This window comes from Crocodylus porosus, unplaced genomic scaffold (assembly GCF_001723895.1).
Source record: "Crocodylus porosus isolate Cpor-Errol unplaced genomic scaffold, CroPor_comp1, whole genome shotgun sequence".
Classification (NCBI taxonomy): Eukaryota; Metazoa; Chordata; order Crocodylia; family Crocodylidae; genus Crocodylus; species Crocodylus porosus.
The window spans coordinates 33977147-34000699 of NW_017728907.1; the positions used below are offsets into that span (position 1 = coordinate 33977147).

The window sequence follows — 23553 nt, forward strand, 5'->3', positions numbered from 1 at the left end:
GGCCTCACCAAGGCCAAGTACAAGGGGAGAATGACATCCCGGGATTTGCTTGAGAAGCATCTATGGATGCAAGCCAGCGTTTTGGTCACTTTAGTAGCCACAGCATCGCACTGCAGATTCATGTTTGTCTTGTGGTCAGCAATGACCCCCAAGTCTCTTTCTTCCATAATGCTAGCCAGCATAGCACTGCAGAGCCTATAAGGATGCTGCAGGTTTTTCCTCCCATGGTGGAGAACTTTTCATTTTTCGGTGTTAAACACCATCACGTTCTCATCCGCCCATTTGCTGAGCCTGTCCAGGTCAGCCTGGACTGCCCTCCTGTCTTTCGGTGTGGATGCTTTACCCCAAAGTTTGGTGTCATCGGTGAACTTGGCCAGTCAGCTTCTGACTCCAATGTCCACATCATTAATGAAGATGTTGAACAATATGGGTCCAAGGACAGAGCCTTATAACCAGGGATCCTGGTTTTTTGTGATTAAAAATAGCAAATTCTCTGATTAAAAACCCAAAATCTGTGATAAAAATTAAAAGACACCCTCAGCCCTGCTGGTGCCCCGCACTCGCCCCCACAGTCTCAACAGCCCTCCTGATGCTCCGTGCAACAGCCCCTGAGACTCACAGACACAGACACCGACATTCACCCCAGCAGGTAAGTATGCGTCAGGGGAAGGTGCTGGGGAGGCAGATCAAGAAGGGGGGGTGCCCCTTTACCCACTCCCAGGAGCAGGACCAGAGGGTGAGGGAAGGGGTGGCACTTTGTGGGCCACCCACATGCCAGCCAGCCTGACAGGAGGTTCACACACAGAGGCTGCCACCGCAACTCTGCCACTGCACCCTGTGCTACCATCCCAGCCACCTGCACGGCTTTGTGGGCAAGTGGCGCAGGGCACAGCAGTGCGGTGGCAACCACCCTGTGCAGGCCACATATGTGCTACCTGGCCAGGGGTGAAATGGGGGGCTTGCATGCAGCGGCATGCCCTGCAACCAGCTGTACAACTCTGTGGTGGTGCGGGCAGCTGCATGCAGGGTCGAGGGGCTTGGCGGCAAGCGCTGCCACCACAGAGCCATGCCCTTTGCCCCTGGACCCTAGAGTTAAGTGGGGCTTGGGGTCTGTGAGGCAGGGCTGGGGAAGATGGTTGGGGGCTGAGGGAGTGGGGGGTGCTGCCAGCCCCAGGCAGCACATCGCAGCTGGGAGCAGGGCCAGGGGGTGAGGGCAGGGGTGACCCTCTGCAGGGGGGCCTTTGTGGGCAAGCGATGCAGGAAGCAGTGTGGTGGTGCCTGCCATATATGGGCCGCACACATGCGGCCTGGCTACCTGCCCAGGGGAGGGGGAGAGGGAGGCTGGCATGTGACTGGAGCACAGCTCCATGACCAGTTCTGCAGCCACAGCAAGGGATGGGGGCGCGGGCTTGCACATGGTGGCTGCTGCCACTCTACCTGGAGGCCCGTGATGGCAGTGACTGCTGCTGCCTACAAAACCTCCCGCTGCCACTGTGGAGCTGTGCTTGGAGCCGTGCGTCTGGTGGCGACACAGCGCGGGGTGGTGGTGGGGATAGCTGCATGCTGCCCAGCCACCATCACGCTGCTGCCTGGCAGCCGGCCACACAGCTCCAGGCATGGCTCTGCCGTGGCAGCAGGAGGTTTTGTAGGCAGTGGCCGTGACCGCCATCACGGGCCTCCAGGTAGAGCGGCAGCAGCCGCTGGTTCCAAGCCCAAGCTCCCGGAGAGCCAACCACGGAGCTGTGCTCCGGCCACATGCCAGCCTCCCTCTCCCCCTCCCCTGGGCAGGCAGCCAGGCGGCATGTGTGCCACCTGCACATGGCAGGCACCACCACACAGTGCCCCGCATCTCTTGCCCGCAAAGCCCCCCACAGAGGGGCAGCCCTGCTCTCACCCCCTGGACTTGCTTCCAGCTGCAATGTGCTGCCTGGGGCTGGCAGCACCCCCCACTCCCTCAGGCCCCAACCATCTTTCCCAGCCCTGCCCCACTTACCTCTATGCTCCAGGGGCGAGGGGAAGTGTGAGCCTGAGCCCCTCTTCCTCCCCATCCAGCCAGGGCTGGGGGTTTCCTGCCCTTTTTGCAATCGGCTCTTGCAGGCTGGAGCTGCGCCAGCCTGCAAGAGCCCTTTGCAAAAGCAGAGAATCCACAGATTTCTCTGATAAAAAGTGAAATCCTCGTTTTCTCTTATAAAAACAGAGAATCCGTGGTTTTCTCCATTTTTCCGTGGGAAACGGAAAACCCGTATCCCTGCTTATAACCCTACTTTCCTATGATCCTATTGCAAGATGTGAGATGAATTCAAAAGTTAACTTTGTGCAGTGCTCCCAGTACTGTCAATTTCTCAATTCACAGTCTTCGCAAGTCACCAATTTGCTCAAATAATTTTGCTCCTTTTTAATATTCTTCCTTTAAAGAAAAAATAGCTTTTTCCCCACTTTTTATTTAAGGCACACACATCAGACCAAATAAAATTCTTTATCACTGACTTCAATTACACCCTCCTACACTGATTTCAGAGGGACAAGGGTATCAAATATAATACACAGATGACTATATATTTCAGTTAGGGGGAAAACAAAAAATAATTATATACAACAATAATACCGTTGACAAGGTTCTTTGGGTAAATCTGGTATTTTTTTATTAGACTAACCAGTTGGTCTACAAGACATTGGATTTATCCAAAGAACCTTGTCTGCCTATATCCTTAGACCAAAACAGCTATAACCTATACCCCGATCTTATTGTTGAGTAATCTGCATACAACTAACCTACTGTGCTCGAAGATCTGTATTCAGACATGTATCATTTTAAGGCTATGATATTTATTAATCGGTTATAAGAAATAAATGTTAATTGAGATGCATGTAAACAAGACTGGATATATATTGTTGTGAGGAGGTTTAACCCACAGGTTTGGGCTTTATTCCTGGAGCAACAGACTGAGTTCCCCTGGATTTAGTCACACTACCAGCCTGTGCCTCATTACTCCATAAAACATATAGTAGTTACCCTACACAGGTGTTGCTGGGTTAACAGAAATGCTCATACAGTAGTTTGGAGTCTGGTTCCACCTTGATAAAACATTATATGAAAACGCTGTTTTTCAATTTTAGCTGTATACACTACAGTGGAAGAACATTCATTGCACTATATCAGAACATATAGGGGAAATTTTAGACAACATATATCTGTACATATCTGTAGTCTACGGATACTTAATAAGTTACAAAAGCAGTTGCTTAAAAAGACACAGGATTGATAGAGACATATTAAAATCAAAAGACTAACATTTTTTCTTAATAAACAAAGCTATTAACATGAATAGCAGGATGTACTGACTACACCTGCCCATTCTGCAATTTAAAGCTTACTTTGTCAGCTGCCAGCTGTTATTTGCAACAGACAGCCATATTACTTCAAAGATGTTGTATCAATGGAACATTATAATAAAATCCTTTCATCACAAAGAATTAGGGCAGGGGGAAAATGTAGAGTTTATACTACTAACTTCCTAAGAATGGCTATGCTTTGGTTAATGAAATGTATAGCTAAAAGCTAAACGGTCAAGTCACAAAGTTAAAGATTTTCATATTAGTACAGAGAAAATGATTTAATACATCACCTTGTTTATTCAACAGATGATGCAAGAAAGTTAAATGTCAAACAGGAAGATATTTTTAAAACTGTCCTGGATGTTCAAAGACAAAATACAGTGAGTCAAAATTCAACACCAGCTACATCCATGAAACTGTACTATGACCTACAGAAAAGGAGAATATGCACTTCTATGTATATATGCAATTAATTGCACAGATTAACTTAAAACATTAATGACGTGTGCTTGACATTTAAAACGAGTAAGTAAGGTTTGGGTTTACACAACATATACAATTCTACTGCAGTGTACAGTGACATGTTAAGACAATTTTTGTCTGAGAAGTAACTGGAAAACTGGCTCTAAGCATACAGCACTTCACCTTCCTAAGTCTTATTAAATCATACCTATTTCATTATATTAATTTATATTTAGTACATAGAAGGGCCTAAATATCAACACCTATACATAACTATTTACACCTGTGCCCGGTAAGTATTGCCAGTATTTTTGTAAGGCAATATCATCCCTCTAAATTTTCCTTGCCTTAAGTTAGTGGTGCCCAACATTTCAGACATGGAAGCTGGATGAGTGGCATGGAGCTGGTGTGTGGTCCCAATCTGGCCTCATTTGCCAGCTATCTATCACACAGGGCTATGGTATCCAGCCTGTAGGGCTCCCACACAGGTCCAGAAATTTGGCAGCAGTGAAACACCAATTAACACTACTACTGTTTCCTGTCCTCGCCTAGCAAGTTTTTGGACCTGTGGGGAGCCCTATGGACCAGAAGGTACTGCTTGACAGGCCGGATCCGGCCCGTGGGACAGGACTTGAGTACGCCTGCCTTAGATGTACGGTTAATTCAGTTTCCATCATAATTGTTCTAGAAAAAGAGCAGAAGGCAGACTATTTTACAGATGACAGCTCACATTCTTCCTTACTACTTGGCTGCTTTGCACAGCTTCATCAAGCAACTAGAAAGCCAGCATGACCAGTTCTGGGGTATGTCTGTTCCATAACGGACTGGCCCATGGCATGGGGGTGGAGATAACCTATGCTCTTGTAATCCAATGATGCCAGAAGGCAGTATTACTAATCCCATGCATTCAAAAATCATAAGGCTATTTTAAAGATAAGTTTGAAAAATACATATTAGAGGTTAAGCAATTACGTTCTGTGCTTTCAAAGTTTTTTGCCACCATGTTTTAAATAAATGCTAAGACCAAGTCACATGAGTTCAGAAACTACATTTTAAAAAAAGAAAGAAAACCCAGCAGCTCATTTCGTGAGAAAATAAGAGTCACAAGAGTCAGCAAAATTGAAAGTAACTTCTTGAGGAGTTGAGTGCCAGACAGAGGAATTCTAATTTATACCAAGAGCCAGCCACTAAGATTAATGAAGAATAAAAGATGGCTCAAAACCATCTCCTCATTCTTTTCTCAGGTCAGATGCCAAGCACAGCTTTGCCAGATCAGAGGAGACGGTCCATTATTATATATGATTAATGGACACGATCAAATGGTGTTTCTTGCATCTTAAATCAGGACGCAATACTGACATTTAGATTACCATTAACTCAATTTGTTTAACATTTATACATAGACACAAAGTATTAACACACTTAAAATATTCAGTGGCATATATTGTCACGGGTTTTCACTATCTGTATTAAACCAATGCAATTTATAGTAAGAGATGAATCTGAGACAAATCACAACTGTCTGCCATAAAACTGCTTTTACCAATCTAATTTTTCCAGCACACATTTCAGAGTCAGATCTAGTTTAATCCAACTGATGTGTCCAAAAGAACTATTTAAATCCACTACTCATTTGTATTTTCTCCTCTTCCCTTTGATTTTTCCATTCCATTTTTCAATTCCTCCTGCAACATGACTTTCATGAATTCTAGTCTTTTCATATTTACCATACTCTTGGGTTGGGTGGAAGTAGACACAATCCTGGAAAACTTACTAAGCAAATATGTCCCACTCAGATAACATAAAATAAACAAACACCAAATCTTTGCAAGACAGGAGCTAAGCTTTTCAGAAAAGGGGCTGTGCAACAATTCTGAAAATTACAATCTTTATAAAGTTTTGTAAAATCACTTTGTATATAGAAGCCAACAGATTTTTGGATACTTATATACTTGGTTTGAACATAAACCTAAGCACACTTTATAAATAAGATGAAACTCTTTCATAAACAGGTACCACAGAAATGAATGAGAAAGAATTGACAGGCAATGACAACTAAAGAATATATGAATGCTATGGAAAAGTCTTTGGTAAAGATTAATTCAGATATACAGTTGTCACAAGTGGAAGAAATAAAGCAATCCACTTAGGTAAATAACTCATCAATACTTGACTTTATAAATGTACTCACCTGCACTCAGTTACTATGGAAACTACGATCATAAAATTGATCATGGTTTAGTTTTAGAACTTTCTAACATGATAATCTGATTATCTATCCCACAGACGAATATACAAATCAAACACCTGGAATAATAATAATAATACTATGATAATACTGCAGCTGAGTAAAGAGCTAAGCCAGGAATAGACTTACCACTAAATATGTCCAAAGTCAAAAAGACGTGAAATATATGCACATCAGTATTTTTCTGACTAAATTTCCCCGTTTACAAAATCCCTGTTCGTTTAGTCCTCGGGCTCTCAAAGAGGGTTTTCTTTGAGAATACTTTTGCAGCCCCACTGGTGGTAGTAAAAAAAGATTTAATGCACACGCTGCTTTAATTTTCCCCTAACACTTGTTTAGAGTAGGTCTAAATATTTGGCCTTGGAAACCTTACCACTTCTCTTACATTTCTAGCTTCACCACTCATTAGCTGTGTGACCGTGACAATTCACTTCACTCTGCCTCAGTTTCTCCATATCTAAGATGCGTAGGATGCTATTAAATTTGTTTGTAAAGCAATGCAATGGGTAGGTATTAAAGACCAGACTTGAAATACAGTGCTAAAAAGGGAAAGGAAGCATTTAGTTGCATTTAAGAACTCCTTATTCCCTCTAAAAACATTAATCTCAAATTATTTCTAAGAAACACTTCATTTTACTGTAAGATTGTCTCAAGTTTCTTTAGCTTCTCCAGACAAATGTAAAGATAATTTCCTGTGCTGTTATTTCTGGAGAAGATATACAATTCCTACTAGATAGGAAACAATCTACTAAACCCCCAAATTTCTGAGACAGTCATTTTCAACCATTTTAGACTTAAGGCACCCCTACTACAATGCCAGCTCTTAGTTTTCACTCATTTTTGGACTTTGGAAAAAAAAGAAAGAAGAGCGCGCAAGCCACTGTTGCAGAGAACTCAGGAAGTCAGAATTTTTTTTAATGTGATGGATTCCTATTTGAACTCCATGGGTGCATCCAGTCAAGCATACATGTGTGGTTGTGGCACTGCAAACGGTGAACATGCAACTGTACTCTGCACTGCAAATTTACAGTGCGGTGCCAAAATACTGGGATGTCCCAGTATATATATATTAAAAAAAAAAAGCCGCAAAAAGCAGCATGCACTGCCAGAAACAGAGTCTAGATGTATAGAGCCATGCTCTGACTGCCAGCTGGGCTGTGTGTGGCTGGATCGGCACTGCTGCTGCCCCTGGAGGCGCCCAGACCCCCAGGTAAGGCTGCTAGGGCCAACAAAGGTGCTGGCCCCAGCCTCCCCTACCCCACCTGAGACAATCTGGCATGCTCCAGAGTATAAATGCAGGGGGCTACCCTGGGGCACAAAGCAGCAGCACAAATACATGCCACTGCTATTTGTGCCATGGCAAACACGCACTCCTGCATGTGGGGATGCACCCACCAGGGTTTATCCCAAGAATCATGTTTGCACACCTAACAGTGCTAATACTGCATAGCATTCTACAGTACCTCAAAAGGATCTCAAGCATGCCAAGACGCTGTAGCATTCTGGTTGAGAATCAGTGCTCTGAGTACTGAAGCATGTGCACAACTTCGCTCACAAGTACTTCTAATGAAACCAATGACTTAATAAAGTTAACTAATGCTTAAATGTTTTGCAGTTTCATGATTTACTTTTCAAAGTGTTGGTTAGTTATGTCACCTTCCAAATCTAATGGAAAAGCCTCCAAAGCTTTTCCTTGGAGACTTGGGGATGGGGTGAGGGGATGAGAGAGGAGGTTATGAAATAAAACTGTTTCCACTGCTCTCACATACATTATTTTAAAACATCCTACTTGGGTATTCATTATGTAAACAGCAGTAGCTCCATCTTTATAATTAATAAAAGAGGATACTGTCAGTTTTAGATGAATAAAATATATACTGTAATTTTACGTGCTTTCATTACAGGGGAATATGTGATAACCTACCACATGTTGGTTTCTAAATTCAAGAAGATTGAATCTCTTTAGTCTTATTATTACTAGACAGTAAACAGTAGTAAACAGAAGTCTACTAAACTATTACCTGCCTTTCCATCTGCAATTTGTTTGCTCTAATTATATCCTGCCTGTCAAGGAAAGCCACTTGCCCTTTTGGATTCCATGCACTCTAAAACAGACCTTCTACATTTCTAATATCTTGGTCATATCCCATTTTCCAGAAATACACTTTGTATATCATGTTTTAATCCATAGCATGTATTCCTTTCCCTCCCTAATGAGGCAATATAATTTTCCTTGTTTTCACTAACATAAAACACCCATATTTCAAAAGTGCCATACCCTCTGTTGTCCAACTTACTCTCCGATTTAAACAATCTGCATTAGGAATAAAAAAGCAGTGACCATACTGGATCAGACAAATGGTTTATCTGAACTAGTGTTAAGTCTCATGTACTGTACCAAATAAATGACTAGGTAGAAGAAACCCTATAGATCAGAGATATGTCAAACATATGACTGGTGGGCTGAACTCAGCCTGCGGATGTTACAGATCAGGTTGTAGGTGGCTTGGTTTAATGATCTGGCCACCAAGGGGTGGTTGGGGGACCAGAGGCTGGGACAGAACCCTGGAGCCAAATTACAAAGTTCAAAGAGAAATCACTGTGCAGTACCCAAAACACAGGCCAGGGTCAGGATCTGAAAAGTCAGAAGCTGTGCTACAAAGTCCAAGGAGAAATCCACAGGCTGAAGTCAGAACACAGAGCCAGGCTAGGGGTTAAGAACCAGAAGACAAATCCATAGGGAAATCCAAAACCCAAGTCTAAGCAAAAGCAGAAAGTCAGGGTCAGGAACCAGAAAAAATACTATATTTGTTTTCAACATCATAATTTTATTTTTAAAAGGAAGCAGGATTCTGCAACAGTGTTCAGAGACAAAAGGAAAGAGTCTTCTATTTATAATAAATCCATGCAAGTGTTAAGGCAAAAGTGCTGGTGATATCGTATCTGTAACTTTAAACAGTGACAAGACAGAAATAAACCAGAATTCCACTGATGAAATGTTGCCTATTTAGATGGTCCCTTTTTATTACCTGGGCCCATGAAGTCCACCATAAGTAACAAAGAAGCATAAAAAAATGCAGTGCTAATGCAGATGATCAAGAGTTGATATTCTGAATACCCACAAAAAGTTATACTGCTTTTAAATAGAACAGGAGAACTAAATTGTATCTCCCTTAGCATAGTTATATTGGAATAACTTTCAGCATGTACAGATATTCACTTTCCCAGGTGCAACTCTCCTGGGAGTGATTGAACCTTGGTCGTTCCAAATTCTCCCAGGATTAACTGAATGTCTGTATAAGGCCTCAGTCTAAAAAGGGGAATAAGCTAAAGTTTACCAAGCTTTGGGCCACTGTTTAAGACTTTCTGCCTGATTCAGAAAAAGTAAGCCAGATTCAACACTGATTTACATTCTATGAAAATTCTAACATCAGTGAAACTCACATGGTAGGTTTCCAGTAAACTCAAATGTTCTTTAGAAAGTTGTAGAGATAAAATTAAAGCTTTGAATGCATTTGTCACAATCTTTCAAACTTGTATGTTTTTCTAACAGATGGGTTATGTTTCAATGATAAAAATGTTTGCATTTAATGTATGAAGATTATGCATTAATAAGGAAGCAGGCACATTTTCAAAGGGATGTTCTCATTATAAATAAAGCTAGTGCTTTGTAATTCACCCTATGATACTACAGTAAGTTTGCTCAGCGGGTGAACCCAAAGTACCCAAGATTAATGCCAAGTTTAAATCCTGCTATTAACAGCTTTGATCTCTGCATTATAGAATAATATATTGAACAGCAACATCATGTTTTCCTTCACAACTAGATACACTACAGTGCAGCTTAGTTCATGTTTTAAAAAGGGTGGAAAAAAAAGCTTTTTGAAACTTATGGCATAATTTTTTGAACTTATGGCATATATGGTTTATTTTTATTCTTGGGCAATTACACATACTGTTTCAGTAAACTAGCATATTACAGTTAGAGGAAGCAAAAGCAAACAATGAGGTCTATTACAAGGATTAAAAAAATCAATAAATAAAAAACTAAACATTCAGAATATTATATAACTCCTACTTATTTTCCTAAATGGGACTAGCAGGTTTTTTACTGCTGAGGTTAACAGTAGCATGAAGTTCAAAATGACATGACGACTCATTCTGCCAAAGGGCAAGAGTCAATGTGACAAAACTTCCTGACAATTTTGTACAGTGTCCTTAGGACAGGGCTAGGACTACAGCTGGTATAAAAACCTGAGCAATATCTTACACAGGGGACAGAAATGAGATGCCAGAGGAAAGTACTGCACCTTCTGTACTGTACTTGTGGCCTGTAGATTAAAATAAAAGGGAAGATGAAGGTGAACTAAATTTTCCTTAGGATGCTCCATTCAGAAGCTCCATAGCATAGCGGGGATCCTATGACCCCAGCTGACTTCCTGCCCCTGGGGCAGGGGGCTGGACTTGATGATATTCTGAGGTCCCTTCCAGCCCTATGTCTATGAAATCTATGAAACGTGCTGACCAGCAAAATACAGTTTTGTATTTTTCTCTTCTCTAGAATTTTCTTTTTCTTTTTTTGGTAGTGAAGGAGGGCAAACTGGAGGGTCTGATCATAAGCTACTATGTAGCTCACAGAGCTAAGACCTAGCTGCCACTTCATTTCCTTGCATGCAATTCTCACACTCAGAGTGTGACATGATCACCGTGGGGGTGTTCAAAACAGGCCCTATTTGATTTGGATTTGGCCCGAATCAGGGACTCTGATTTGATTTGTTGATTCAGATCACTATCCCTGATTCAATTTGGCCAAATCCAAAAATTCGATGCTGATTCAGAGAATAGGCACAACTTTAAGTTTTTTCTACATACCTTGAGGTCAGCTCATGATCACTGTGATGTTGGGGTACATGGAGTGTCCCACAGGAGTGTGGGGGGGCCCTCCACATGCTCAGAGGCAAACCTGGAAGTGGACTGGAAGCAGGCCTGCCGGCTCAGCGGTCACCTGCAGGGGTAAACCGGGTACCCCCCTAGACCCAGGAAGCACCAGTTGCCGAGGTGGGGGTGGGAGTGGCCAGCAAGTTCCCTGGGGGACCCGGATGTGCTTCTGGTCCACTTCTGGGTCTGCTGCTAAGCGTGCTGGGGAGACCCCTGCGCTTCTGTGGGACACTCCATATGCACCAGCACCACACTCACAAGCCCCTGCTACCTAGAGGTATGTAGAAAAAAACATTTAAAGCTGTGTCTATGTCCGAATCTTTTCGAATTGATTCTGAGGGTTCCGATTCGATTTGGAAAGATTAAAAGGTCCTCTGATTCAATTTGCATTCAGAGATTTGGCCACCAAATTGAGCCGAATAGAATCAGGGACTGAAGCTTCACATAGCCCTAGATCACAGGTCCTGCATTCCTGCATGCATGTACACATTAGCTTTCCCCTCCAAGATAGTTTTTAGGTTCAAGACATCTAAAAGGAGGCCACGGCTCCACCTTTCTCCTGCACTGAGTAGCAGAACTAATGGGTGCATAAGAAAATGCAGTCTATACCTGGACACATTTACCTGTGCAACCAGGAGCTCTGGAAGGTATCCTGTGCTCTTCTCCTTGACTGATGAAGCCAGTGACTATGATGATACCTTAAAGTAGTGATAAACTTATTTATGTCTCCATAAAATGTACAGGGGAAGGCTGCATATTAAATATATTTGAGCCTTGTATCATACATGGCACATTTAGAAGTCTCCTGGGAGTGCTGAATTAAAAAAAATTTAGCTGTATATTTAAATTTAGATTGCAGTTATGCATAAGAATACAATTCGTAAATCTTTTTCCCAGACCACAAGTGAGGCCACTTACATTAGGGGGGGAAAAAGCAACTGCTCCTTCTTCCAAACTGTGTTAACTTCTAGTTTCTTTTTTGTACTTATTTTAATAAAGATTAATCTAATTAACTTAATGAAGGCTATACTTCACAATTAAATCCATAATTAGCAAAAGTAAAAGCCCTACCTGCATAAGTTTCTGTGCTGCACATATTTTCCCCAAGTAATATCTGAACAGCGTTAGAAGGAAGTACAGTAAAGACTACTGATTTAAGATGAATAAGCAGAACTGAATCTGCTTATAAGGCAAGTAGCAGTAAGATCTGTTTATCAAAAAAAAAAAAAAAAAAAATCGACTGCATTTTGTTAACTGAAAACAGTTATAATCCATTAATCAAGAAGAGGAGAAAAATGGAAGAAAACATACATTTGCTTAGCATAACTTGCAGAAAAAGTTGGGGTTTTTAACACAGTAAATCAGAATGACGAAAAATTATGCTGTAGAGATGGCACTGTGGCATTAATTTGTCCTTAAATCAGGAAAAAGCAAAAGAACATTTTAAACTCTTAGTCATCAAACGATTAAAATTAGGAACAACAGCAAGATCCATTTTAACAGAATTTTTTTTCCTAGTTGGAATTTGGCTCATTATCCATCAGCAGCAGGACTGTTAACCAAAATAGCTTTCAGCTGTTTGTCTAAGGTGCACTGACTCTACAGACGTAACAGGACTAAAAGCTTACGTTTTTCATTAAACTAAACAAATATGACTACCTAATCACAGAAAAACCAATCTGCAGAATAAGGGAACTACTTTACTTTGGCATTGCGCAGAAGATATTTGTGTTAAATATCTTTTAAATTTTCACATATAAAGATTGCAATGTTCAAACAAATTCAGCAGAATTATCAATAACTGAAGCCCATTGGAAGCAATGTATAGATTTCAATTTTAAGCAATAGATAGGCTATAGCTTGCAAAGTAATAACAACAGATACTAGTATGCAGATTCTTCAGTTCGTGTACTGCCTTCATTTTTCAGAGAGCAAATCTCTAGAGTATATCTCCACATGATACATTTACCTAAAGTGGCTGCACACATCTAAAGATGTTTTTTTGTTTAGCGACTGTCATCATGTTGAGTTTAAATATTGCATCCTGATGCTTATACGCTAATCCCAGAACATTCTGAAATGCGCTAAAGCTTTTTTTGGGAGAGGCGGGGGCCTGAGGGGAGGTGGGGAGGGGGATGCTGCATAGGCTTTGCAGATAAAACTGACCACAGTTCACTGGAACCAGCCAGTTCAGATAAATAAGATGAAAGCAGATGTTTTTGAGAATATCTTGAAAGCTTTCCATTAGTCTGTACCAGGGGTATACACTAAAAACAGCAAGTGTCCATGCTTGTGTGGCAACTAATCTTCTATACTTTGTTCTCCACTCTTTTTCTTGAAATACCATATATGTATCTATTTATCCACTTCATTTGAGATCAAGCAAAGACCTTTTGGGAAGAGGTTCCACCATTCAGTATTGTATTTTACATTGCATTAGAAAGCAGCTGGCTAAAACATAAAATTCAGAAAGTAAATGTTCAGACAGGGCCATGTTGCAAGCAATCATAACTTAAGTTACTAAACAAGACTTTTGGCCTGAAAGTCGATTTTAAAAGTCTACTTAATCTTAGAAAGAGTTTAAAGATACCTGAATGCAATCTCTTCACTGGATGTCTAAATTTAGTTTAAGGAAGCACATTTAAGAAATACAGCATATTTGTATGTAATAAATAAGATGCAAATGCCTCAGGCTGGATTTTCAGATTGGCCATCCCTTTTTGCAGCATCTTTTTAGTATGAATCTAGATGTCCCACAGAGAGTTCATGCTACTAACTTAATATCTTATATTTGATACACAGTGATCATGTATTACTCACTTACTTTAAACAAATGAAGGAGAATGTCATGCAATGGTGTACTAACAGTAATTACATCCTGTTAAAATTCAAGACACCAATAAGAATAGAAACTTGGCCAAAAGCAAAGTAGAATTTACAGATGCCAGAAGGTATTAAGGATATTCTGAAAATGAACCAAAAAATCCACTATTGAATTAACAAGACATGTTAGCAAAAGTATCTACTGCATGAAATAGAGCTCTATTACTTAAACAACCCTTGTCCCCCTAACCCTCCAAAGACATATACACCCCACTCTTGGGACCCTAACAGTTATTTTGTTGTGTAGTCTTGACATCCCCTTACTCATATTTTTGTTTCTCCTGATACCCCACGTTATTTTTACATTAAGAGCCCTCATGATATAATCATAAATTTAAGTGTGGGATATAAACAATTAACTTAAGTTGTTGCTAATGCTAGCCCATTGTTTGGCTTTAGGAATAACATGGCTACTGTTCAATCACGGGGCCAGATCACTGCTAGATTACATGCTTGTAAAAGTCCTCTTTCTATCCATGAGGTAAGGGAGGGTTGGTTTCAGCAGCCTCCCAGCCTGGACTACATAGAGTCTTTCCTGGGGCTGTGATGACCACACAGCTGCTGATGACAAGCACCATAATCCACTAGGTACAGGAGGAATAAAGTGTGAGGCTTTTCATTTTGACTTCACTGGAATAAAGTTAAAATGAGATTTTAATCTCTACTAGGATTCTTATTTCAAGACAAGGCTTCTAGAAAGCAGAAAATGCCCTGACTGTTGACTTCTGACTTTGCAGAAAAGACTGCCTGCCAAAATTTAAATAATCATAAACCTTTAGGACTCACTATTAGCACTATAGGTAGCAGGTAACCAAAACCATGTTTTTCACTTGTGAACAAAATACTCGCTATTCCACTAAATGTAAATATACTGCCTGAAAAATGCATAAGATCCATTTCACAAATTACCAATTCAACCATACAGGTATATAGTAAAAATGACAAAAGATTTGTTCTTACAGCTGATAAAAAATTTATACTAAGGCATTCAAGTAAAGTTACTTTCTGTGTTCTGATTTAATGAATCATTTGAGCAGTATCTAGCTGGGTGACACAGATGTAGGGCTCGCTGAAGCCTACTCTAATGCCTACTGGTATAGCCTTCCTTGGGACAGTAAAGCCAGAACAATGTGTCAGACTGAAGTAATATCAAAGAAAGTAAGTGCAGTACTGGGGAGGCTATGAGGTTGGCCCACAACACTTCTTGACCTGTGAATGTCTGGTAAGTACTTCTCTGTCCTACAGGCTCCAGTGACCCAGCAAGCCCAAAAGAAGAAGCAGCAGTGCGGTAATAAACAGTTTCTGAAATAAGATTTTTGCAATTTTGTAATTCAAGCTGAAAGACATACAAAGATTGCTTGATGGTTTTAACCCCACTGAAAGGCAGGGTCTGACACTGTTTGAAACCACCAGTGATTTCTTAAAAGGTGAACTAATGTTAAATGTTTAATATGAATTTGTAATGGAAAAGTCTGTTTTAGAACACTATAAAGTTTACAGTTTTGTCTCTATTTAACTTTGAACCTGAACATTAAAGTAGAAAATGTCAGAGGAGAGGTCACCTAATTTACATGACTATAGTTTTTATTACCTGGAACTTCTCACACATAAATATGTTGAGAAGAAATATATGAAAACAGACTTTAAGGAAAAAACTATTTAAGAATTCATTTCACATAGTATAAAATAAAATTATATAGCAATTTAATATAAGAATTTTATATGATACATAAAAGTATATTAAAATACATTTTGGGGGATAATTAAAAATGCCCTGAAGTTATGCCTGTCAAATAATTTTCTGTGTGTTAAATGGGTATACTTGAATTATCATTCAATATACTAACGAAATACTGTTTTGAGATCCAAGACAATGGTATTTCTAAAGGTAAACACAGATTCTTTTAGCAGGAAAAAGGAAATTCTTTAAAAAAGAAAAAAATCGTATTGAGTAATGGAACATATCTTTTAATATTTTATAAGGTGTTTTCTTATTTTCCAAGAGTCTGTTCTTGTACATACATCACCTAATAACAGTGCACAAAGACTACTTTTTGTGGCTTAGTCAAAAGATAATTCAAAGCAAAATTAAGGAATAACAAAAAGAAATATGACTCAAAATCTATAGGGATTTGTGTTTTAACTTCTCATAATTCCCAAGTTAATATTTATTATTGCTAATGTCACAGATGCAAATGTTGAATTGTTCTTTATTTTTAATTTGCATGAAAAACATATTTATTTTGCATCTAGCATAGTTTCTAAACTGATTAAAATCCCTCACACAAAAATTACCTTTTTTTTTTCTTAGGTCACCTTTTCATAAATATTATAGATTAGTTAGGGTAGCTGCATGTTAGAGAGTACTCACGCTGATAACAATACAATGGCAATCAGGGTCCATTCAGGCATTTTGTGAATAATATTTACGTTTGTTAACCTGAAAAATAAATTAGAGTATTAAATACCACATTTTGAAATGCATATAGAACTGGAAAATGAAGAAAAGAATGAAATAGCTAATATCAGCATTTGATTCATTATGAGTATTTTTAATAGTACTGTACAATATCTATCTACTATAAGCTACATGGCCTTTAGCACCACATCATCTAGCTCACAAATACAAAAAAAACCCCTTTTCCTCTCCATCTGTTGTAATAGCAGCAGAATTCCCACCTACTGCCCAGCCCTCTCAAGTGCCAGTGAACTGAGAGATAAAAGGTTAATTCAAAGAAATCAGATTTTACATTTAGTTTTCAATGCAGTCAAGTCCAAGCTCATCTCCAGTGGGAAAGCTAAGAAATCTTAATCCAGTTCAAATGGAAGTTCGGCATCCCACATGCAGTCTCCTCCTGTTGTTTCACATCTAGAATAACTGTCAGAGGTCATGGGTGCAGAAAGATACACAGTTTTTCAGAAAGCTAGGGCCATTCTTCTACACACACGGGCTGCTGCGTTAAGTACCAATGGATGCTTTTAAGTGGTTTAGCTTCAGTCCTAGATATAATGAAGCTGCAGTAAATCAAGGCCAAAGGTAAAGATCCATGAGTTACTATGGTCAGATTTGGGTATGATGGGGGCGTGGGGGTATAGTTTTACAGAAGACCATGGGTGGCAGTGAACAGCACTGTCACTATTTCAGCATTCTAAGAGCACTGTATACTGATCTTTACAGTGAACAGGAAGTTGCCATCCATCACAGATCTATCTTGTTGAGATATGTTCCTAAAAGTGCTTTCTCTCTTGCAACCAGCATCCTTTCCATCTTGCCGGGGATCATTTTAAACATTTTCATTGCCACAAAGCACTGGGAGAGCTGACAGATGGCCTGAGTTGAAGGAGATGAGCATCATATGCATAAAATGTTTCAGTTCTTACTGTTTCACAAGCTCCCCCAGTGACTTCATATAGATATTGTGTGGAGGATGTGGCCTTGTGGGGCACTACAAGTAAGTACTGTAAGGGGAGAGAAACATAACCACTGGGTGCATCTACGTATGTCGTTCAGGTGACGTGATAAATTAGTGACGTTTGCGCTGGAGTTAGTTGCTCCCAGCCGCAGCGCCTGAACAGGTATCTGGGACTGCAGCAATTTGAACTGGGGAGAAGCAGCCCTGGGCTGGCAGGGGATCTGTGGGGAGGTCAACCCCAGGTTCCAGGTGGTGGCATTGGGTGGTGGAGGGGCTGGTTGAGGCACAAAGGTGCTAGGGTGGGGCTAGGTGGCAGGCAGCCCCCATACTTTAACACACTCATGTTCCAGCCAACTCCAATCAGTCTACACCTGCATTTCAGCAATGTAATTATTCTGCCATAGCATAGTACTGTCTCAGCCAATACTATCCTACAGCAGAGTTAATTAATTTACTATGTCCTAATACCAGCACATGTGTAGGCAGTGACTTTACTGTGGAGCTAATTAGTCAACTGCAGAGAAGTGCATGTGTAGATGCATTCACTGAGGCTGAAACTGTCCTAAGACATTGCAACAGAAGAAACTATTCCTGATAAGCATTCAAATAAACTGGTAGAGACAAAATAAAGTAATTATGTTTCACTTATTCAGAGGCATATACAAAGGTGTTTCAGAAAGTAAAAGCAATTTCAAAATTAACCCATTCTTTGTGCTATGAATCGAAACTACACAGCAGCAGTGAACACTGATGGTGGCACTGTCAAATGCACCCATCACTTACAAATGTGTGGAAGTGATATGGTCCAGTACATGATCATTACATACAAAATAGTTTTATTTCAGAATTGCTCTTACTTTCTGAAACATCCTCACAGGTGTTCTGGACAGGTGGTTAGTTCAATCTGTATTACCATCACAGACTATATCACTGGTTCCTTGAAGTTACTCATTTTCCAGGTAACTACTAAGATTTTCCTCACAGTGCACCAATTAAACATGACTATGAAGCATGGCAGATGTAAAAAGACGTAAACACTGCTGTGATGGCAAAAAAATGCTGTGATGAAGTAAACCATATTACCTTTAATTAGAGGTGCACCGATACATCAGTCCAATATTGGATCGGCACCAATATAAAGAAAATTGATCATATCGGAAATCAGCCTGATCTGGTGGATAATTTAAATGCCTGTGTGTATGCACCATTGCACCACAGTATATAGGCAGTGAGGAGCACAGCCCGATACCTTGGACAGCTATGCACAGCTGGTAAGTCTGGTTTGGTGGAAGGGGAGGGGGGAGGGAGGAGGCATGGGGGTGCAGATCAAGGCCCCTGTGGTGAAGGAGGAGTGGGGCTGGGGCAAGTGCTGCCCAGTTGGGGTGGGAGCAGGACAGAGCCACAGCTCATCCAGAGGGTGTGGGGAGGGGCAGCTCCTGCTGCTGTGCGCTGCTTGTCCGGGAGCCACTGATCCAGCACTCATCCAGCAGCTCCCATCATTGCTCCTGCTGCTCATCTGGGAGGACATGGGGTGGGAGATGCCCCCAGATCTGCACAGGGCGGGGCACTTGAGGCTGGGACTGCATGGGTCTCTTCCCAGCCTTCCCCAATTCATGCAGATCAAGGGGCACCCCCACGTCCTTTCAGACGAGCGGCAGAAGCAGCGGTGGAAGCCACCAGACAAGCAGGTGAGCACCAGATCAGCCACTGTCCCACACCCACCCCACCTGGAAAGCACTTGCCCCAGCTCCTGCCCCAGCCCTAGCCCCACTCCTCCCTCACTGCGGGGGGGCCTTAATCTGCACTCCCCCATCCATTCCCTCCCCCCTCCCCTCCTCTTCCACAACACCACATGTACGAGCTGCACACAGCTCTCCAAGCTGCTAGGCTGGTACCGGAAATCGGATTGGTATCAGCTGATATGCCTCCTTAAAAATCGGCTATTGGCACCAAAAATCTCTATTGGTGCACCCCTACTTTAAATCAATTAAATGTGACTACTGTGTCTTTAAGTACCTTCAAAATTACAACTGTAGAACGTAGTAAGGACAGGCCCTTTTTTGGGCAATAATCTAAAATTAGGGATTTTAAAACCAGGAACACCGCAGGTGTGTTCAATGAATAACAAACTAGGATGGTTGCTAAGCCGCACATATTACTTCATATGTCACCAAAACAATATAAACCATATTTTATATAAATCATTTTCCAGACCAAACAGGTGTATCACAAAGATGGCAACCTTTAAACTAGGGATGTAATAGTTTTCAATAAAGAAATTTGTGATAAATCTCTTTCTCCCCATCTATATGAAATCACTGGGAGAGCTTGTGAAAAGAATGGTAATTCTTCCTGCTCTCCACCGTGCACAGTGTAGGATTACCAAAAACAAAAACAAGGAACAACACAAAACAAAACAAAAACCTGAAAGATTTAAGCACTTGCTGCTTTGCCAGGAATAAGTTACAGTCTTATTATTTGTCAAATTTAAAACAAAAGAATACAGAATATGAGACTATTGATTTCATCAATAAAATCTACAATCTCCACTAGCCTTACTTCAGTTGCTCACCTCCTCGTTCTTTCATTCCATTTATATCTAGCTATAAGTTGAGGAGTAAACCTTTACTGTTCACTTTGACAAGAGACTGCCTACTTTTAGCCCCCTACAATAGTGGGAGGTAGGGAAATGAGTTTTTTAAAGTAATGATTTAAATAATGCTGTTTTATTTCCTCCTCAATAACTTTGTGAGATTCTTACAACTAAAACAGAGGTGTAATTATAGTTCAATTAACCAACTTTAGGATCACCAACTACTAAAGCAGTGCATCTCCATCAGTATTTGTTCCTTCCTATGCCTTTAATAAAATTATCAGTTTTTAGAAAACAGCTCACTTGTATTGATTACTGTTTTAAAATCATGAAAGACAGTAAGTGTTTAACAACAAAAAGTCAACATCTGCTAAATTGTAACATTTTTCTACTTGGAAAATAAGACAAAACAAGGTCTGAAGGTCTTGACTCAGTACTGATGACAATGATAAAGACTACTAAGAAATGCCTGATGGAATCATGTTGACAGACAATTCATATGTAACATTCCAGTTAATCTGTTATGAGGAGACACAATGGAAGAGACAGCTCCAAATCACCTGGGAAAACTGTCAGATGGAGAAAGCAGCTTTATTTCAATGCTCTACAAGGGGCCATTATTGATTAAAGTACTAGAAGGCGTCATTCTTGTACACAAACTGAGAGATGCAGTTATTTGTGTCAATTAACTCTTATTCAATGTTAGTATTGATTGGCAAGGTCTCAACACTAGTCATTGCCATCAATATGTTATTTATAATGAAGGTAGTCAGGAGACAGATAACCTACTGGATGCAGTAATATAGATCTGTTGATGCACTACTGTCGCTGGATTGGATGAGTAGTCGAGATTCCACAAGCAGTAACCTTTGGTACAACACCTATCCTAGGGAGCTTGTGCATTTAAAAAGCCATTTTAGGTAGATCAGACTAAAGCAAGCAACCTACAAGTGTGAAGCTTTAAATAATAAGAGCAGTGAAAGGGCAGCCGATTTCAAAAACAAGCTGCGTGTCAACACAAGTGTCTCTGAAGAATAAAGCTTTCAGACAACAGTCAAATGCAAATCCCCTGTAAAAATGGTTCAACAATTCTTTGCTTTGTCTTCTGCCAAAACTGCTTTTTGAAAACAATCTGGACGGTAGAGAAAAAGCTAGAGTTCCATCTTGTAAACACATTGGGGGGGGTGGGGAATGAAAAACTAGCAGACATGTTTTAAAAATAAAGTTTTTAGTCCTGCAATTTTAATTTCTGGTGTTCTAATTTTCTGCTAAAAAGCATGAGAAAAGACTGCAACTTTTTAAACAAGAAGCTCAGCAAGTTTTGCTTAGTGCAAGCAGAGCCTAGTGACTAACCAGCTACTGATAATTGGAGGTTGTCTCCAGACATCAGATACTTTCCTAAAAGCAGGGGTTCCCTTGAAAGAATACACAGGAACACAGAAACTGCTATACTAGATCAGTAGTTGCTCTTATCCATCCAGTATACTCTTGGATTGTGGCCAGTATCAAATGTTTATCATGAGGCAAGAAACTACAGTAAGCTATAACCTGCACCAAGACAGTTTCTTCCTAACACTCACTAAAGACTGCTTTATGCCCTTAGGAGGAAGGTAGTACTCTCCCTTCCAAAACTTGTTATCCCTTTTATTATAAAGATCTCTGTTATCTACAGCAGTGTCAAATACGGTTTTTAAAACCCTACTAAGCACTTGGCCTTGATGTTTTTCGTGGCAATGAATCCTCTAAGCCAATTATGCACTGGGTGAAAAAATATTCCTTTATCAATTTTCCATTTGCTGCTTTTCCATTTGCATAGCATTCTTTTTCTCTTGCATAACAGAAAAACTGTAAAAAGAAAGACGTCTCCAATTTCCTTTTTCTGTATCATTCATTATTTTGCATACTTTACTGAAGTGAAAGGTGTAAGCATTCAGCAACTCTGCAAATCAAACCAGCTGCATTTAAGTTAAGGCACCTATGGTTCCAATTCTAGTCTGACCTACTACTGTAGACCTGCTGTCTGTGTGAAGGGAATCCCGCTAGCAGTATCTTGGCTGGATCTAAAGATGCAATGTCAGATGCTATTCAATAGCTCGGCCTAACTATTTGTATTTGAGAGCAGGGAATCTGTACTTTACCACACACTGATGCTAAGCACAGACGCTTTCCTAGGTCTGAAACTGACCAACTTAGAACATATTAGAAGGCAGTTTTCCTTGTCTTGTCTATCCTGACGAGGTTAAAAAGCAATGCCACTGACTTGGGTGACATTTCCCTAAGCTGCAGGTCTATATTTGAGAATCTCACTGCAGGAGTGAGATCCCTGTTTGACAAATTTAGAATGAAGGGCTTGTCTTAATTATTTTAAAATCTGTTGTTGAACACATTAGCCAACACGTTTTAAAACAGGGAGTATACACTTAACATTTGCTTTCTGGTCAAGCTGAAACCTAGGGGAGGAAGATAAACTTCAGCTCAAGCATGTTGACTCACATACATGAGCTAACATGCTTGCATCCTGCTGCGAGTTTAGCCAAGACAAAGCCTTAGAGGAACACAGGATAGAACCATCTTAAAAAAAGGAGCCCATATAGACATTTTTAGCTCAGAATTTTGACAAATTCAGAAAGGAAGAAATTCTGAAGTCAAAGGCAGTTTCTAAAAGAACTTTCAAATATATTCTTCTATTAGCCATAACAATCGATTTTGAATAAGAAGTATTATTCTTTAAAAGATCATTTTTTTAAATCACGTTCATTATCTTATTCATTTATCCTAGATTTCTATATAAATATCTAATTTTCTCTTGATCTTTAAAGTGCCCTTACAGACTCTGGAGAGTTATCTGACATCTCAGTTTTCGTAACAAAAGCTTACAGGCACAGAGGGACTTTACTTGGGAAGAACTATAACCATTCTAAAATGTCTCCCGAGATCTCTTTAGTGTGTTCCCCAGCAGTGGTGATTGAATAAAATGCTGCCCAAAGGAGGCTGAACTGCAAGTGTTCCTTTAAAAACCAATGGAGCTGAAAATTGTTGTTGCTTAGTTCACCACATGCTCTTTTATCCTTTCAGTCTAACTACTGAATTTAGCTGGACTCTTCTATATTCTGACCATGTTTTATCCCCCTATGATGGGTCCTGAGCAAATTCGCAGCCCGAAGATCTTCCACCGCACAAAGCAGAAAAGATTTATGTCAGTGCCGTCCCCATATTTTATTTAGCATTTCAATCCTATTAAAATACTTGGTGGCATTTAAAGCCCTGAACCCTGTGAACACAGCTATATATTTAATTTTGTTTCCTCACCCCCCACTACTGAGTATTCACTGCAAAATTAATTAAACAACTCTTGTGAGTTAATTTAAACTGGTGCATAAGCCATTATAGCAATGGGACCTTGATATCAGTGACCATGGATTTTTAGACTAATATTAAAATAGGTAGCATTTCCTAGCAGATTCTACTGCATCAGAAGGGGAAAGCCTAGGACATTTTTCCTGCCTTTAACAGGCAATAGGACAAAGGAAGAAGGGAAAGTTAGACCTGACTGAACTGATTCTAGTGACTTCTGAATAAAGACAGAGAATCTGACCCAATCCCATATTTCTACTTTCCGGAATCTTGCTATCAGCAGCAACAAAGTAAATCCCAAATATTTACATTAAGTATCTACTCAT

At 40.3% G+C, this 23553-nt stretch overlaps 1 protein-coding gene across 2 annotated transcripts in view; it reads right to left on the reverse strand.

The window, feature by feature from the left end:
- RPAP2 (RNA polymerase II associated protein 2) overlaps nt 1-23553 on the reverse strand; it is a 70479-nt gene that overhangs the window by 24270 nt on the left and 22656 nt on the right. Inside the window, exons 11-12 of one of the 2 annotated variants that reach the window (XM_019531108.1) lie at nt 16239-16307; nt 11382-14451 (exon numbers count right to left, since the gene is read on the reverse strand). In XM_019531108.1, the coding sequence (XP_019386653.1) occupies nt 14313-14451; nt 16239-16307 (208 nt within the window). In that variant the 3' untranslated portion in view covers nt 11382-14312. Of the gene's footprint in view, nt 1-11381; nt 14452-16238; nt 16308-23553 lie in introns of those variants that run through there. The other variant, XM_019531107.1, reaches the window with a different exon arrangement.